The 17,053-nt window shown below is 26.9% G+C and overlaps 2 protein-coding genes across 2 annotated transcripts; both read right to left on the minus strand.

Annotated features, from left to right (window-relative positions):
* Nucleotides 1–2,694: 2,694 nt before the first annotated feature.
* LOC100214594 (uncharacterized) lies at nt 2,695–5,285 on the minus strand. The gene is made up of 4 exons (XM_065810537.1): nt 5,143–5,285; nt 4,406–5,010; nt 3,952–4,216; nt 2,695–3,199 (listed from the first exon to the last, which is right to left on the minus strand). Exons 1-4 carry the CDS (start codon nt 5,165–5,167, stop codon nt 2,763–2,765), a joined length of 1,332 nt encoding a protein of 443 aa, XP_065666609.1. The 5' UTR covers nt 5,168–5,285; the 3' UTR covers nt 2,695–2,762.
* Nucleotides 5,286–5,522: 237 nt separating this feature from the next.
* LOC100209770 (polyunsaturated fatty acid 5-lipoxygenase) lies at nt 5,523–10,238 on the minus strand. Its single transcript, XM_065810536.1, has 10 exons — nt 10,031–10,238; nt 9,466–9,836; nt 8,892–9,048; nt 8,654–8,772; nt 8,345–8,534; nt 7,793–8,154; nt 7,055–7,161; nt 6,339–6,429; nt 6,040–6,249; nt 5,523–5,918 (listed from the first exon to the last, which is right to left on the minus strand). The coding sequence occupies exons 1-10, from the start codon at nt 10,101–10,103 to the stop codon at nt 5,685–5,687; spliced, it is 1,914 nt and encodes a 637-aa protein (XP_065666608.1). The 5' UTR covers nt 10,104–10,238; the 3' UTR covers nt 5,523–5,684.
* Between the last annotated feature and the right edge of the window lie 6,815 nt (nt 10,239–17,053).

Consider the following 17,053-nt stretch of genomic DNA (forward strand, 5'->3'; position numbering starts at 1 on the left):
GTTATCAAACGTTCTAAGGAGTTATTAAACGTTCTAAGGAGTTATCAAACGTTCTAAGGAGTTATCCAAAGTTTTAAAGATTTTAAAAAGAAGTTTATTTCTTTAACTAGATAGAAAGATACATTAGTTCAGTTAGTGTGTCTTTTAAAAAAGTCCTTGGAAAAAATTAGGTCATTAAATAAATAGTTTAGCAAGTTGACATCAGCAAACCCAAACATCTTGTTTTTTGAAGGCAAAAAAAAAAGTTGATATATTAGATTTAGATTATTTTATTATTTTAAGTATATTAATTTTAAAAAAGTTAGATATATTAGAAAAAACTTTTGAACAACAAATGTATTACTCTGAAAAAACCAACAATATTTGTGTAGAACATATTCGCATAAAGAAGTTAACAAGTACCAATTGATGGTACCATAATGAAAAAAAAAGGCACTAAAATTTGTAGAAGCATTAGAATAGTTGGATTTTAAAGCATTTAATTGTTGGCGTCATAATTGGAAAGAAAGGTCAGTTAAATTTTTTCAAATCTTAATTAATTTAAATATAAATATATACACATGTACCAGCATTGAATTTTTCAAACGTGTAATTAAAATTTAGTTACTCTGCTCCTATTTTTAGGAACTACATCAGCTTTAAAATAATCTCAGGCAAAAGTGCTGCCATAACGAATGATATGACTGCTTTAAGGAATAAAACTTCCAACATTGCTTTCGAGTTACAAGCTTAAAAGCATTTTCAATGCAGATGAGTTTGGACTATTTTACCGGTTCCTACCATACAAAACTTTAAAGAATCTTTTAAGATTTCTTTGTTTATTTATTGGAAAGAAGCAGAGTCTGTTTTTAGCACACAGTCAGACAATAAAGCTTATGCTGGTAACTCTGCAACACTTAAAAATTAATTAATTTTTAAGTGTTGTTAATGTGAAAACACCACGTGCTGTCAAAGCACCACGTGCTGGCATTCGATTTGTAATTGGTATAGCTGTAAATCTGATAAACTATGCTTTGCATAGCTGGCCACGTGCAACAAAATTGATATAAAATTTATGTTGATACAACCAATTGTTGTAAAAAAAAAAGAAGATTGTCTAAATAGACTTTCTATATTATTCTTATCCAATGGTCTATATTGTGCTTTTTATTTTTCAAGGTGTTGCTGGACCAGTTAGACAGAACATTTTGTATTACTCAGTTTCTGTTTATAGAAACTCCCAAGAGAAGCAGAGAGTTTAAAACAAAAATACTAAAACTTAATTATAATTAGGAATTTACTCGATTGAGATAAGACATTTTTTTTGCATGAAAAATTGACTTTTTTGTTGGTCATTTTCATTTTAACTTTTTTTTATTTTGTTTCATGTTTTGTAAGTAAAAAAAGTCCTACTGTTATAAAACTTTTTCGCATAAAACTGTTATTTTTCGCGTAAAACTGTTATTTTTCGCGTAAAACTGTTATTTTTTGCGTATACTATTGGTATTGATAATTTACAAAAAAAGGTTTTATTTATTACGGCTTTGTTTAAAATTATTACAAAATTGTTTTATTTCAGGTAAAATGAATATGAAATAAATAAAACGACTTTGTTTTAAATTATAACAGGTTTTTTTAAATGGTTTTACTTAAAATCATTACAAAATGGTTTAAGTAAAATGAGTATGAAATAAAAAAAACTTTATTATGCTATGAAGTATTGTTTAACACAAGCATTTTTCTTAAATTAGAGAGTACAGTGTAGCTCTTCTTAAATTAGAGAGTACAATGTAGCTCTTCTTAAATTAGAGAGTACAGTGTAGCTCTTCTTAAATTAAAGAGTACAGTGTAGCTCTTCTACTTATAGCTTATTACGTTATTTAATTCTATATATAAATGCATTATTTCTCTGGAAATTTATTTTAATTAATTTTAGCATGGTTCTATTCCTGCATGATTTTATTCTTATTAATTTTTTAAAAACCATTCCTCTATGAGCTGATATTAAACTTTTTTTAAATAAGTCTTATTCATTTAAACTTTTAAAATTAAATTTTTTTAAAATAGTTTTCAAATACTTTATTAATATTTAACCACAAGTTGATATAAATGTATTGTTGTTAATATTTTTTTGCAGGGGCGCACAGAAATAGTGGAGATAAACTGGTATCAACTTTACTATTTAAATTAAGTGCTATTAAAATTTCAACTTTTTATAAAAAATAATTAAAAGAGCACAATATTTTTGTATCAATAACACATTTAAATACTTAATAAATTAATAATAATGAATGTGTATGTAAGAAGCGAAAATAGAGGGCGCTAAACACTTTTTAAGACATTTTAAACTAGTAAGTATTTAATATAATTTAAAAATTAAAAAAGATGAATAAAGTTTAAACAGAGTTTTAATATTAAACGTTTTTAACATGCCTGATATATTGTTAAAAACAACAATGTGAAATTTTATGTGGATAAGATAATGAGGTCATTGTAGCCAACAACCCCTGGTCACTTGTAGCCAATAATCCTGAGTCTGCTGTAGCTACCAAGCTACAGCAGACTCAGGATTTGTTGGGTACAAGTCTGTTGTACCCAATAAGCCCTGATGCTAACAAAATAATCTTAATCATTTGCTGTAATAAAAAGCATCTTTTCTGGATAGTTCTTGTTTATGTTTTTTTGTAAATGGTGTTTTATTATAATATAAATCAATTTCAAAAGAAACATTTCCTTTATTTTCATTTCAATTTTTTTATTGAAAAAATGTTGTATTAAAAAAGTTATAACTTTGGTTTATATGCTGCGCAACCTTGGTTTCCCCAACCTTTCTGATATAGTTCTTCGCACCAAGCCTTGTTTTGAGCATTTTCGGCGCTAAAATGAGGCATGATATTAGGGTCATAAGCAGGTATATATCCTTGATACTTTTGCATAGCACATTCACAGGGTTTTGATGGATCCCAAGATGTTTTCCAGTTTGCATCCCAAGAATTAGCAACAAATCTATCGTCTTTAAAAGCAAATTTGCGTGAACCACCATTGAACAGTTTGCAAGAAAGAGTTTTTGAATTACCGGTGTTAAACGGAACTTTAAAATAATTTGTGAACCATCGAAACGCTTTGATTCTTCTACTTTCTCCAGCACCACCTGGTTCAGCAGCATCTTCGTCTCCGCATTCATTGTTAATAACAAGTGATGTTGGGCCAAAAACGCCTCCTAAACAATTTAATCGTTTCAAACAATTAGAATACCGATCAAAAAGATTTTAATAAACAATTATTATATTATTTAAAAATATATTTAAACGAACATATATTTTAATGAAAATTTGATTTAAAAGTTCAACGTTAAATGTTTGAATATACTTGAAACCTTTTTTGCTTTTTTTTTATTATTTAATTTTTATTTCAATTTCTTTTTCACTTGTTTCCTTTCGTTTGTCACTTTGTCACTACCTCTCGTTTTAAACTGCACATTTTTCATTCAATACTAAATAAAGTGTGCAATGCATGCTAAAATAATTCAATACTAAAATAGGTGTGCACTGCAAACTAAAATAAGCTTAGGTCTCTCTGTATATTTTCTGGTTCCATCTGTTTAACAAATAAAATTCAAATAACCTAAAAAGTTGTATAAAACTTTGCAAAGAGAACCGAAAGAGAACAGCAAAATCGTAAATCCATTGTCCATTGTTTACGAAATTTATTTCTTAAATCAGGAAATTATTTTCTTCTTTTAAAAAATAAATTGCGGCGTTGGAAACTTATTTTTTAAAACAAGAAGCATAATTCTTGTTTTAAGTAATGAATTACGGATCGGGAAGTTTATTTCTTAAAACAAGAAGTATTTATTTTTTTATTTATTAACATAAATGATTATTTTAATATTTCTTTATAAGAAATGCAATTTTAAGTCTGTGTACAGGCTCAAAATTGCTTTATGAGTTACTCGTGAACAAAATATTTTACCTCTATAATCATCATCAGCTGATACCCAGTTTCCGATTACAATATCGTGCATTGAAGGTTTCGGGCTTTGTGGGGTCATGTAAAACCACAGAGATGCCATAATGCTGAGTGGGGGATCAGTTTTAGTCATAATTAGATTTGGGTTTGCAAGAACATCAATTGGTTTTCCTTGATGTGTTATTCCCTGCTGTTTTAACCAGCGGTTAAAAAGTCCATAATTGTAGTTGTATGAGATTTGAATTGCTCCACGACCGTAGTAGCATCCCTGAGAGAATAAAAGTTTTGCATTTTATACTTTTTCACACATTTCATAGTTTTACATTTCTTACTTTTATTTAATCAATAAACAACTATTAAAGTTGTTTATTTATAAATTTTTCAAGTATTTCTATTATTTTGCAATGAAATTATAATTTCGTAAAATAATAACTTATTTTTACAATGTTCTACCTACTTGATACCAACTACCAGATTGAGAAGGATTGCATGGATAAAACCATTTTGTATTTGATCCATCATCACAGTAGCGAGCAGCTGCAGTACAAAATTCTCCATCATTGGGATCCAAACCTCCATTTTTAACAAAAGGTGAATTTGGACCGCCTTCAAACCAATTAAAAAATCCTCCTTTGTAAAAACAATCATGAGCTTGATCTTTTGGGAGAATTCTGTATAAGTTAGCATCATTTTCTCCTGTTTCCTGTACAGCGTGTGAGAAAAAAGCGGCTAAGTCTCTTTTGTAAGTTTCCAATGGAGTGTACTTAGTAAGAAGTGGTTTTTTAGTTGGGTCAGTAAGTACGTGCTCTGTTCCAAACTTAGGAAAATACCTGGCAGCAATGACAAATGCTTTATAATTGTATGGGCGACAATCAGAGGGCCCCCATCCCAAGTTTGCTTTTGGAAACAGATCGTTAAATACTTTTTCTGTAAACCATTCTTCAAGTTTGGATGGAGGTTTTTTTAAAGGATCAGTTGGTTTCTGACAAGTTGTTGGTGGAGGCTTACCATATTTAATATGATCTGGACAGCTGCTTGCAGCATTACTGATTACGCAACAGACTAGAAATATTTATAAACTTTATAAAGAAATATTCAATGATTATAATTTTTTAGGATTCTAAAAATTATCCAATTTAAATAGAATGAATATGAAACATGTTGAAAATATGGAACCAATAAGCTATTACCTACCAATAAAAAGTCCTAAAAGAACCATTTTTAATAGTTCACGCTTCGTTCTATAATTTAATTAGAACTATTTATCTTTTAATTCAATTAAATCTTACGGGGGTTCTTGATAAATAAAAATGTTTAATAAAAAATAGTATAATGGCAAACCTTATTCATATTATAAAAAACAGCACGAAAAACATTCCCCCGAGACACAATTAATAAACTTTGTATTGCAAAAACAGGTGTGTGTATAATCTGTTTCAATTAGAGAACCCTGTTATAACAAACGGCTTTTTAGATCTATTAAAATAACTATTAAACATTGATCAAACAAAAAGCAATGTTTCTATCCAAAAAAAATCCTTGTCTGCGTCGCACTTTTATACTAAAGAATCAACTTTTCAACATAAGATATTTTTCTAATTAAAATAAAGTTTAAGAAAGAAACTTTCATATACTTTTGTATACAATAATATAAGACATAAATAATTGTATCTACATTTGCAATATTATTGCATACACATACAAATATTGCTTATATGTATTTTTCCTAATAAAAGTTAACTATGGATGCTGTTAGGTATAAATCTGGGTTCCATGTACTGGTACGTTAAATCCCCGTTTCTAAATCTACCCCAATTGCGTGCACTCAGCTCTTGTTGTATGCATGTATTTAACTTTTTAAATTTGTCTCTAATGAGCTTTCTAGATTCAGAATGAGATATTTTTTTGCTGTAGTCAAACAATTGGTTTAATCGAAAAGATGCTAGAGTGAATGTCAGGACTTCTTGTGTCTAAAATATGTAAAAAATACTTTTTTTATTAATGTTTAAAATTGTAATATAAACATAAACAAATTTCAAGCAAAAACTTAAATTATTGTAAAATAGTAAAAATATAAATGATAAAACTTACTATTGTTACAGCGGCATTGGGAAGACTTGATAAATAATCCGATTGGCCTTCCAGATTTTCGTATAGCTTTGTTGGTGATATTGGAACGTATCCGCTATACGGAAGTAATGGATAACTGTTTACAGCATGTTGAACCGGACTCCACATAAATCGGTTGAGAAAGGTGGATAAATCTTTTTTTGATGTAAATGCTTTTGGAAATCCTTTATACTAATAAATAAACTTTCATTTTTTGTTTTTTTAAAATAAAAATTTTCCTAATAAGAAAAATTACGTAAACAAACAAAAAGTTTACATACCTTACCTCCATTTTTCTCAAACGAGGAAATTTCTTTTGCAAAATTAAGAAGCTCTTCGTCATTCTTTACCTGTTTATCTTTGTCGTAAAATCTTAAAAAAAGTTAAAAAATATTATAGGATCATATGAAACTTTGAAACAAAATAAATGTTAGGACCATTAAATTAATCAAACGACTTCATATAAGCTTTTTGTTCTGAAAAACTTTTTTGAATTAATACCACATAATTTATATTGTTATACATTTAAAAACATCTATTTTGAAATTGGCATAAGTGACTTTTGCCAATTTTAAAATAAACGGCTTATATATATATAATATATATATATATATATATATATATATATATATATATATATATATATATATATATATATATATATATATATATATATATATATATATATATATGAGCCGTTTATAATATATATTATATATATATATATATATATATATATATATATATATATATATATATATTATATATATATAATTATAAATATATATTATATATATTTAATTATAAATATATATTATATATATATATATATATATATATATATATATATATATATATATATATATATATATATATATATATATATATATATATATATATGTGTGTGTGTGTGTGTGTATGTATGTGTGTAGATATATATAATACATTTATATTTTATTTTAAATTAGGTTATAAAATAAATAAAACGTAAACTTACATATTAATATAATTTGTTGCGAAGTCTTTTATTTCATTCCAAATAAGTAACCCGTCGTCTCTATATGGATAGTAAGGAATTTTGGAAGAATCATCCAGTCCTTTTTTCTATTAATTAATTATTGTTGTTGTTATTATTATATTTATTATTTTTGTTGGTATTTAATTAATTAATAATAAATAAAATATAAGATATTATTAGTAAAATTTTACGAAATTAAAATCTAATATCCAGCGTTAACGGATTGAATTTTGTTGTAAAAATAAAAGAAATTTTTTTGAATATTAGGAGCGTCTGTTTGAAGATTTAATTAAAAAAAGTATTATGCCTTAATTATAATAAATTATCATTTAAAATAAAAAATTATTTCTAACATCAGAGTATCTCTGAAGGATACAACGTTTTGTTTGAAATATTTGTAAAAAGATATTTGAAGGATAAAAGTTTGATTTGATTTATTTATAGTCAAAAAGCTATTTGTTGGTGCTAATATATTTTTTAGTTTATTAAATAACTTTACTTTATTATATTTATATGATATCGTTAATGACATTGTAACTTTTTTTTTTTGCTCATTAAAAACAATTTCAATGCTCAATATGTCAGTAAAAAAGAATCGGGTTTAAATTTGTTAAGATTTAAAATCATGAGAAACTCTATTCGGTTGAAGTTCCTCCCATACTTTTTAATAAATACTTAATAAACCAATGAAAAAACTTTTATTTGTAAAAAAAAAACCTTGATTAACTGTTCAAAGTCAGAATCTGAATAATCTTGCTCTTCATAAGCTTTATTTATTAATTTTCTGGCTCCTATATGACCAATGTTAAACAATTTATGCATGTACTTGTTTTCATCTATAAGTGAGGATATACCAAGAGCCCCCACTGGTGATGTTGCTTCACAATGAGGCAACATTATTTGGTAAACTGGATGCCACGGACTTAAATGGCGTTTAAAAACATTGCAAAAAAGCTCTTGAACACTGTGCGTTTCTACTAGATGCTCTTTAAGTTGACATACTGCCATATCAGCTATATCAGCAAAACCTTTTGCTTGCAACCAGGAATTACTATCGAAGGGAGTGACAACTTTAGAGTCTAAAATAACGATAAAAAAACGATAAAATAACGATAAAAAATAAAGTTCTCAAAAAGTTATCATTTTATTGCTTACATATTTATTTATTACTTTTAATTCTTTTTTTTTATTGTTGTAAGTTTTTTTTTCCAAAAAAAAATTTTGTATGTTATAGGTTTTTATTCATATATACTGTTTTAATTTATTTACTGTTAACATGATCTAGTTGAATTGCCACCATCTTCAATTCTTTCACCCTGTCATCAAGCACCATAACAACTATAGGTGATACACTTGGTAGAAGTTTTGCAAACTTATTAATTCCCAGAATATCTGGAACATCTGGAAGATCGTTGAAGATTTCATGGTGAAGTACAAATAACTTCCCTTCAAGTATCATCTGAATTTATCATGCAAAAGTAATTAAAAAAAAAAAAGATTTTAAAGCGTTTATAAAAATATTCAGTATCATTTCAGAATAGCGTAATTTATAAGTTCGTTATTTGCAAAAACGCTTACTTGTGATAATGAGACTTGTTTCCTAAGAACAATAGAAATATGTTTATTCCAGTTAAAATTTTGGTTAAGCTTTTCATATAAATATTTTTCATCAATGCCAATGCCAGATTCTTGAAATACTATTAAAAAGGTATGCTTTGTTAAATAACAATATGAAGCAACAAATTTAGATATCGACACCCTTTTGTTAACAGGTTGGCGTGTTTGTTTTTATTTGAAAAAAGGAAAAATGTGATACCTTTTGATACCATAACTTTTCTTATAAAAAATGGACAAGTTCCCGCCAAACGTCTTTGAATGAAAACCCGATTTGATTTCCAAGAGTCATCAGCAATAATGTCTTTGAACCCCGTTAATAAGTGAGGTAAAGAAAAATGTTTTGAATTTGGAATACCCTGCAAAAAAGACAATCTTTTGAGAAAAAAAGTTTTGAATTTTTTTAAAAAAATAAAGCAACATGTTTTAACAGATAAGTCAAAAAAGATTGACCTTTACCTCCATCAATACTTACCTTTTTTCTAACTAAATATTATTGGGTAAAAAATAATAATATTTTCAAAAATCCTCCATCACATCTACAGCTTTTCATAACGCATGGTGTACATTATTTATTGATATTTACACAGCAAAATATTTAAATGCATTGTCCATAGTTTAAGAAATTTATTTCTTAAACTATGGACAATATAAATTTCATCTTTTTATTTAAATTATATTTTTGTAACTTTTATTGATTTTTTATTATAATTTGACATAATAATCCATTTTGTAACTCACCGCTGTTTTTATTTACTTGAATCGTTTTTACTTACTTGAATAGTTTTTAAAAAAATTTCATAAATTTCTCTATAATCGCTGTATGTTAACGCCGGTTTTGTATAGTATTTCCCACCAACAAGTGACAGTGCCGTTTTATTAAGAGCTTGTAAATAGCCATAGTAGATACTAAACCATCTTGACTCAATGTCATCAAACATTGTTTTTAATGCTACGTTTTGATACGATTGGTTTAACTGAGGTAATATAAGTTCTTCTTCTTCATTTAAATCGGTCGGATTTTTTGTTTCTTTTAACTTGTACCATTCACGAGATTGTGTAGTCGCGTTTTTTCGTGCTTGTAAACATAAACTTGAAATTTTTGTTTCCGGATTAAGAGGTTGGATTTTGCAATCATAAATTGAATCTAAATTTTAAAATCTTAAATATTATCAAGTAAGTGTGAGTGTGTGTGTATGTGTGTGTGTGTGTGTGTGTGTGTGTGTGTGTTTGTATGTGCATGTGTATGCGTGTGGTCTATTTGTGTGTCTATAAACTAATTTATATAAATAAATTTTTAGCATGCAAAAAGTTAATGTTTCAAAGTTATTTAAACTATACAGGGACATTCTTCTGCATTTACGCCAAGTTTCCATATGGTTATTAGAAGTACGACAACTTTTTTTGTTACCATTTTTCAAAAATAAACTCTTGCAAAGATAGTTCCAATTTATTTGGTTTCCATGGATATCAAATCTTTTTATAAATTAGTTAGGAATTTTCGCATGGATGTGCGAAAAGCAAAAATTTTCTTTTCAGTACCTTTTTAACAAAAAAATATTTTTAGTAAAAAACAATATTTTTCAACATAAAAATCAACAAAAACGACATTCGAAAATTAATGAAATAAAAATAATATAATTTTTGGTTTTAAATTTGTCAACCATAGTGATACGTGGTCCTTGTTACAAGCTAAGAACTTTGCTTATGTAGTCTGGTAACGAAGTATAAACAGTAATATTTTTTGATCTAGTCTGCTAACTTATATAGCTTATTCAAATACTGTTATAAAATTATAGTACAAAAAAAGTTGTAATAAAAATTAATTTTATTACTTATTTTTTTAGTTTTTTACATATGTTTATTGCATTTAATACTTTTTGAAAAAAATTTTTAATGTTTTTTAGATGTAAAAAATACATCGTCGAAACCAATTTTAAAATAAAAAAATTGACATTCAATTAAACAACAATATAAAAATAAAATGTTTATCATGTAACAATATAAACATAAAAAAAGAGTAGTCAGCAAAATGAATTTTAATAAAATCATTAAAAACTTTTCATCGTTTTTCAATTAGCTCCAATTATCTCTACTTAATTACCTTCACCCGCCTTCGGTTAGTTTTAATTCCCTCTAGCAAAAGTTTAACACAAGCACTCTATAAACTTTTTTAATATGTTATAATATTTAAAACAGATGAGAATATTAAAAAGAAGGTGAAATGGCTTGAATGAATATGAAGGCCTCAAAATAAGGTTATTTTTTTAAAATTTCAAGTTTTTTTCTACACCAACTTTTTGTTAACTTTTTTTTTTTTTTATATTAAGCTACAAGTCCATAAATCTTATACATTTATGTGTTAGGCTTTATTCAAAAATGTTATGCATGAATATGCAAGACTGTAAAAAAAACTTTAAAAATAAAAAGAAGTTAGTTTATTTAAAAAATTTTTTTGAAAAAAAGTTTGCTTGTAATGTTTATTCTCTTTTTAATCTCACATCAACTTTAATCTCACATCGATATTCATTCTAAAAGCGCCCCCAAAAACACTAAATGTTTTGGAAACTAAATTTTTTAATAAGATTTACTTAAACAATATGAAGGTTACAAACCATGGTTCCAGATTATAATTTCGCATCATAGGTACATACCTACAGTATTTGGGTTTTTGTTGTAAATGGATTTCCTTTTTAAATTGTAACTAAATCTACATGTTAAAGTTTAACTTAAAAAACTAATGTTTTAGTAAGAAATGTATTTTATGTAAAATTTTAAAAAACTAATATATATATTTTTAAACATTAAATTAATTTTGAAGTTAACTGTATTTATTTGAATATGAAGTTACAATCTCATATTTTGTGTCATTGCAAGTAGTTTAAGAAATGTCTAAATAAACGAGCTAGAGTATGTTGGTGAATCCACCTATCTACTCTTACTCGTATGTACATATAAATTTTAGTTTTCTTAATTTTTTTTTTAAATAAATATTAACATTGCTAAATCTAACACCCTTTCGTGTGCTTAATATGTTTAAAAAGGGGGTTAAATATAATAGTTTCCACGTATTATTATAATATTAAGTATTTTACAACAAGTTTGATATAAGGTAGCTTTTAAAAGTTTATTTATTTTGTTGTTGTTTATTTCTGCATTTGCACTATTTAATCACCTTTTAGTTGCTATAGAAAATTATTGTTGCATTGAAGAATTCCTAACTATATTGATGCAAAATATATATATATATATATATATATATATATATATATATATATATATATATATATATATATATATATATATATATATATATATATATATATATATGTATATTAAGGTGTCCCAAAAAAAAATTTTTTTTGTGCGCTATCAAAAAACTTGGCTCTTATATGTAAAAAGAGGAAATAAAAAATATTGATCTGAGACAAATGTAAGAGCTTGGTGTAAAACTTGAAATTTTTAAAAAATGTCAATTTTGTCATGTTATTTAAGTTTTTATTATTTTAATTGTACATGTGATGTAAAAAAGATGAAATTTATTCAAAAGTAGGATTTTTTTAATACAATTTTTTAAAGTAGTCATCTTTTACTTTTATTCAACTGTATATTTCACTTTTTTTCTTGATTATTGGTATTTTATTGATCATTGCTATTTTTTACTTATAAAATTTTGATTACTTTAATATACATGTGATTTAAAACTGTTTAAAAGTTTTTAGTTTCATAATTAAATATATTGTTAAAAATGGGTTGTACAGTAAAAAAATCCAGCAATAAAGGACGAGGGGAAAAAGAAAAGTACAGTGTTCAAAGCAGTTTAAGACGATCTCTATATCTGTTAAAATATCCCATAAATGAGCTTCCAGTCAACCAGCTGCCCAGTGTTAGAAATATCCTGCAATACTTTCACTTTTTAAAATCTTCTAGGTAATTTTAATATCTAGTTTTTTTCTAAATTATTTACTTAACCTACAGTTCATGAATATAATTATATATTTCAGTTAATTCTCTTTTATGTAGGAGCACCAGATTTCAGTCCAGCAAAAAAATTATTGCTTGTCCAACAAAAACAGGAACCAGAAGTCTAGTTTGCCAGTATAGAGCATGCAAAAGATCAATCAATAGATGCGTAACTTCAGCTGTCACTGTATCTGGATAAAAGCTGGTTTTACGTGCAACAAAACGTGGTTTTACGTACAACATTATTAGTGGAAGATCTGTTAGGTAAATTTTACACGCAAAAAAATTATTATAGGCTTATCTTGTTTTTTAGTAACTTCAGCTATGTAATATATTATATATCAGTGATATATCTGTTCCTACAATAATTGACATGATAATGAAAGATCAGAGAAGAACCGAAGATGCAAAGAAAGAAGATGTAGTCTTCTACGAATACCAAAGGAAAAAGGACTTTGCAAACATTTGACAGATTACAGAAATCAACAGACGAGAAAAGTAATGACAAAGCTTTGGATGGACAAATTGAATTTGAAGATGATGTTAGCCCATTTGAAAGTTCCATTTTATGTTAAGAAAGTGATGATTCTGAATATGATGTATTCAAATCAAAAAAATCGAAAATAATTTTAGAGTTAACTCCAGATGAACTAATTGAAGCTACTTCTGCTGTTAGCGTTTGGTATAGAATCGGTGTTAGGCCCCAGACTGCTATAATTTCTGCTATCTGCAATAAAGCAGGTGTTGACTTGCATGAGATTAATTTATCAAGATCTACTATACACAGAAAAAGATACAGAATTATTGAAAATCTTGGTAAATATTATTCATCTAAGTGGTTAAGTTTATTTTTTTTATTATCTCTATTATTTTAAATGTATAATTTAATTAATTTAGGAGAAACACTATGACAGGATCTTGTTGATGTTTTAAAAAGAAAAAACTTATAGTCCATTTCGATGGGAAACTTGTTAGACAGCTGGAAGAAGAGAATGATCTGACAGTTAACTGTGAGAGAATTGCAGTTAGTGTAGCTAGCCCAGATTTGGAATGTAGAGATGATTTTTTGCTTGGCATAGTGCAGGCAAAAAATTCAACTGGGTCCGAGTAGGCAAATTTAATCCTTAATCTCTTGGAATACTATGATATTGTCGACAATATCATTGGTGTTTGCTGCGACACAACTGCATCCAACACTGGAAAATTTGCGGGAGCAGTTACAATCCTATCAACTATCCTTAATACAAGTCTTGTATGGTGCATGTGTCGTCACCATATTATTGAAGTACATATTAAACATTGTATGACTGCTCTTACTGGCGCCGAAACCAAGTCTCCGAGAAGAGAAATTTATGTGCGCTTACAGAAGGCTTGGTCAACAATTGTTGACAAGATAGACACATCATCAGACAATCTGGTTAAGTTTAACTGGACTTCTTTAGAGATTGGATCACCTGTGTATAATACAGCCAAGGCAGCATTAAAGTTTGGGGAAACTGCGCTTCATGAAAATATTTTCAAAAGAGGAGACTACAATAATCTTTGTCAGTTATATGTTTACTACCTTGGTGGTCATGTTCCTGCTATAAAATTTCATCAGCCAGGAGCTTGCCATGCAGCAAGGTTTATGGCAGATGCAATTTATTTGCTTACATTAGAAATGACAAAGAACATCTCAAACATCATGAATAAAAAGGAGAAGAAGATGGTTAAAACAGCTTCTTTACTTATATCTTTAACATACTGTCCTTGGTTTTTCAAAAGCTTAGCTTTTTAAAAACCAAGCTTTAACATACTGTCCTTGGTTTTTCAAAAGCTTAGTATTAAAGCACCAGTTAATTATTTAACAGCATTCAAAGATGTGTTTGATTTATATAAAGAATATCCCGAGTTTTCTCAATCAATACTGAAAATCATGCAAAATCATACCTGGTATTTAAGTCAGCAGCTAATTGTAATGGCTTTAGTTGATAATGATGTTGAAAAAGATGAGAAGAAGAATATACTCCAAAAACTGTTACAGTTTCCTGTTCCTGAAGAATTCATGAAGGGTAAAATTGAAATGCCTGTAATGACATCGTCTACAACACTATCAAATTTAGTTGGTGATCAGAGCTGGATTTTGTTTTGCTTAGCTAAGGTTACCCATGACCAGGTTAAGTTAGCTGCACAAGGGGACTTGACTGTTTTAGACAACTTTAAGTTTTTTGTAAAAAATATGGTAGTCTGCACAACAGAAAGAAATATAAAACTGATCCAAGACTTTATTATGTCATACCGAAATGAAGATATGAAGCAGAATGTTTTGTTGGTTGCAAAAAACCACAGAAAAACGTTGAATAAAAATCTTTCTAAAACCTAGCTAAATCAGATTTGAAGTGCTTGTGATATTTGTTCAACATTTCTATTCACAATTCTTCAACACATGCAACACATATTTCACAAAATTTTTAATATGATGCATGCTTAACATAATTTTTTTTTCTAATATTGAAAGGTTTTATTGTAAAAATAGCAAAAAATCAAAAAAAATCAAAAATTTGAAGTTTTACACCAAGCACTTATAACCGTTTATATTTAAAAATTCTGATATATTTGGTCATAATATACCTAGTAACCAAGTTCTAAATAGCGCACATCTCTTTTTTCCAAAAAAAAAATTTTTCGGAATTAAACAATAAAAAATTTAAAAAAAATTAAACAATAAAAAACCATCCTATTCCAAACCAGTTCTTTTTGAATTTAATCATAAATAGTCTGAGTTGCTACAATATTAAATATTGGTTGCAGGCGAGTTGCTGTTGAGTAACAGGCGAGTTGATTATGGAGTTGACTCAATGCTGATGTTAGATGTTATTAGTGTATATTCAAAAGACAGGTGCTGAGATACTGGTGCCGATTAAAATGATAAAGTATCAGATTGTGGTTATAGTAATTTAAAAGTATCAGCAATTTTTAACTTTGATAAAACAATTGTATTGATGTTGAGTGGAAACAAACTAGTATTTAAAAAAAAGCATTTCTCGTTTTATTTTTTTCTGATGTTCTAATAACTGAAGTGTAAAACTGTTGAAACCCCTAAAACCCATAAATAAAAAATTAAGATTTTTGGACTTTTTAACTACATCTATATTCTAACATTCTGAGCTGGCTCCGCATCATTAAAACTGAGACTTAGCTGATGTCGTTTTTATGGCACTGCTGGCCATTAAAACTATACTCTAATTTCTTTACAACAAAATCATTCAGATTAGGGTTTATTTAAAAATGACTTCTTGAAAAACCGGTTTTTGAATTCCAAATTTTCGATTAAAAAAAAACAGTTTTAACCGGTTTTTAAATTTTCGTGAAAAAGTATTTTTTTATTTTAAAAAAAATATTTTTGTTTTAATTTAACGAAATCATTGTTTCCCAAACATTTTTAAAGATTTGAATGCTTAAAATAAATAAATAAAACTAAATTAAGATTAATAAATAAAATTAAAAGTTTTTAAATGAAAAAAGTTTAAATGAAAAAAGCAAAAAAGAGAATCAAAGAAAAAAAAAAAAAAAAAAAAAAAACCAAAACCAAAAAAATTAAATTACGTGCATTACATATTATTTTTACTTCTAATTTTAATTTTTCTTAAGGAAAGGTTTTTAAAAAACATAAAATGTTAACTGAACGGTGACTTTGTCATATTCTTATTTCTGACACAATAATGCCTTTAATTGAAAATACTCGTTCATTAGTAACAGAGCTTGGTTTTATAAATGGCATCATGTTGCTTTAAGCCTTCAACTGCTTGACAAATTGGATCCAAGGCTATATGAAGTTCAAAAGGTTTAGAATATTAGGCTTCATTCCTCATACAAGATATAAGAATTCTACCAATCATTACCTTCTATATTATTTCACCTTGTTTTATAGTTAGAAGTTAAATTGAAATCTTTTCCTTTTTTTTTAATTTAATATAATTTTAAAAAATGATGTTTATTACTGGAGATTATCGAAAAAACTTACAAATTTTTCTGATTTGTGAAACTTGTTGCAACTGTCAGACAAAATAGGAATAGGATGTTCTCGATTACAAAAATAATTAATAGGATTTTTATAACAGATTTTTCTCTTATTTGTCTTTAACTTCTAGTTCCCCACCTGAAACATCTATTTGACTTTTAGCTTCAACCATTTATCCATATCTATATGTTAAATAAATGTTAAGCAATTTGTCCACTAGTCTAAATTTATAAAAAAATTTTCCCATTTAATATAATTGAATCTAATTCTGTAATAGTTTTTTGCAACAGTATGGCTTTTATCAATAGCATTCGACGAGTTGCTTACAACAATATAACCAAAGCTTTTTTTATTTTTGTTCTGTTTTTCACAATAAAAGTTGTAATAATTTTTTGATTCTT

Source organism: Hydra vulgaris, chromosome 11 (assembly GCF_038396675.1).
Source record: "Hydra vulgaris chromosome 11, alternate assembly HydraT2T_AEP".
Lineage (NCBI taxonomy): Eukaryota > Metazoa > Cnidaria > Hydrozoa > Anthoathecata > Hydridae > Hydra > Hydra vulgaris.

Bases quoted from the DNA above. Each gene is read 5' to 3' on its own strand.
- LOC100214594 (XM_065810537.1), bottom strand. From the start codon at position 5,167: ATGGTTCTTTTAGGACTTTTTATTG. The intron at 5,011-5,142 runs GTAGGTAATAGC...AAATATTTCTAG, and splicing joins TCTTTTAGGACTTTTTATTG to TCTGTTGCGTAATCAGTAAT. The intron at 4,217-4,405 runs GTAGGTAGAACA...TTATTCTCTCAG, and splicing joins AATCTGGTAGTTGGTATCAA to GGATGCTACTACGGTCGTGG.
- LOC100209770 (XM_065810536.1), bottom strand. From the start codon at position 10,103: ATGGTAACAAAAAAAGTTGTCGTACTTCTAATAACCATATGGAAACTT. The intron at 8,535-8,653 runs GTAAGCGTTTTT...TGATAAATTCAG, and splicing joins AACAAGTCTCATTATCACAA to ATGATACTTGAAGGGAAGTT. The intron at 6,250-6,338 runs GTATGTAAACTT...TTTATTTATTAG, and splicing joins TTGAGAAAAATGGAGGTAAG to TATAAAGGATTTCCAAAAGC.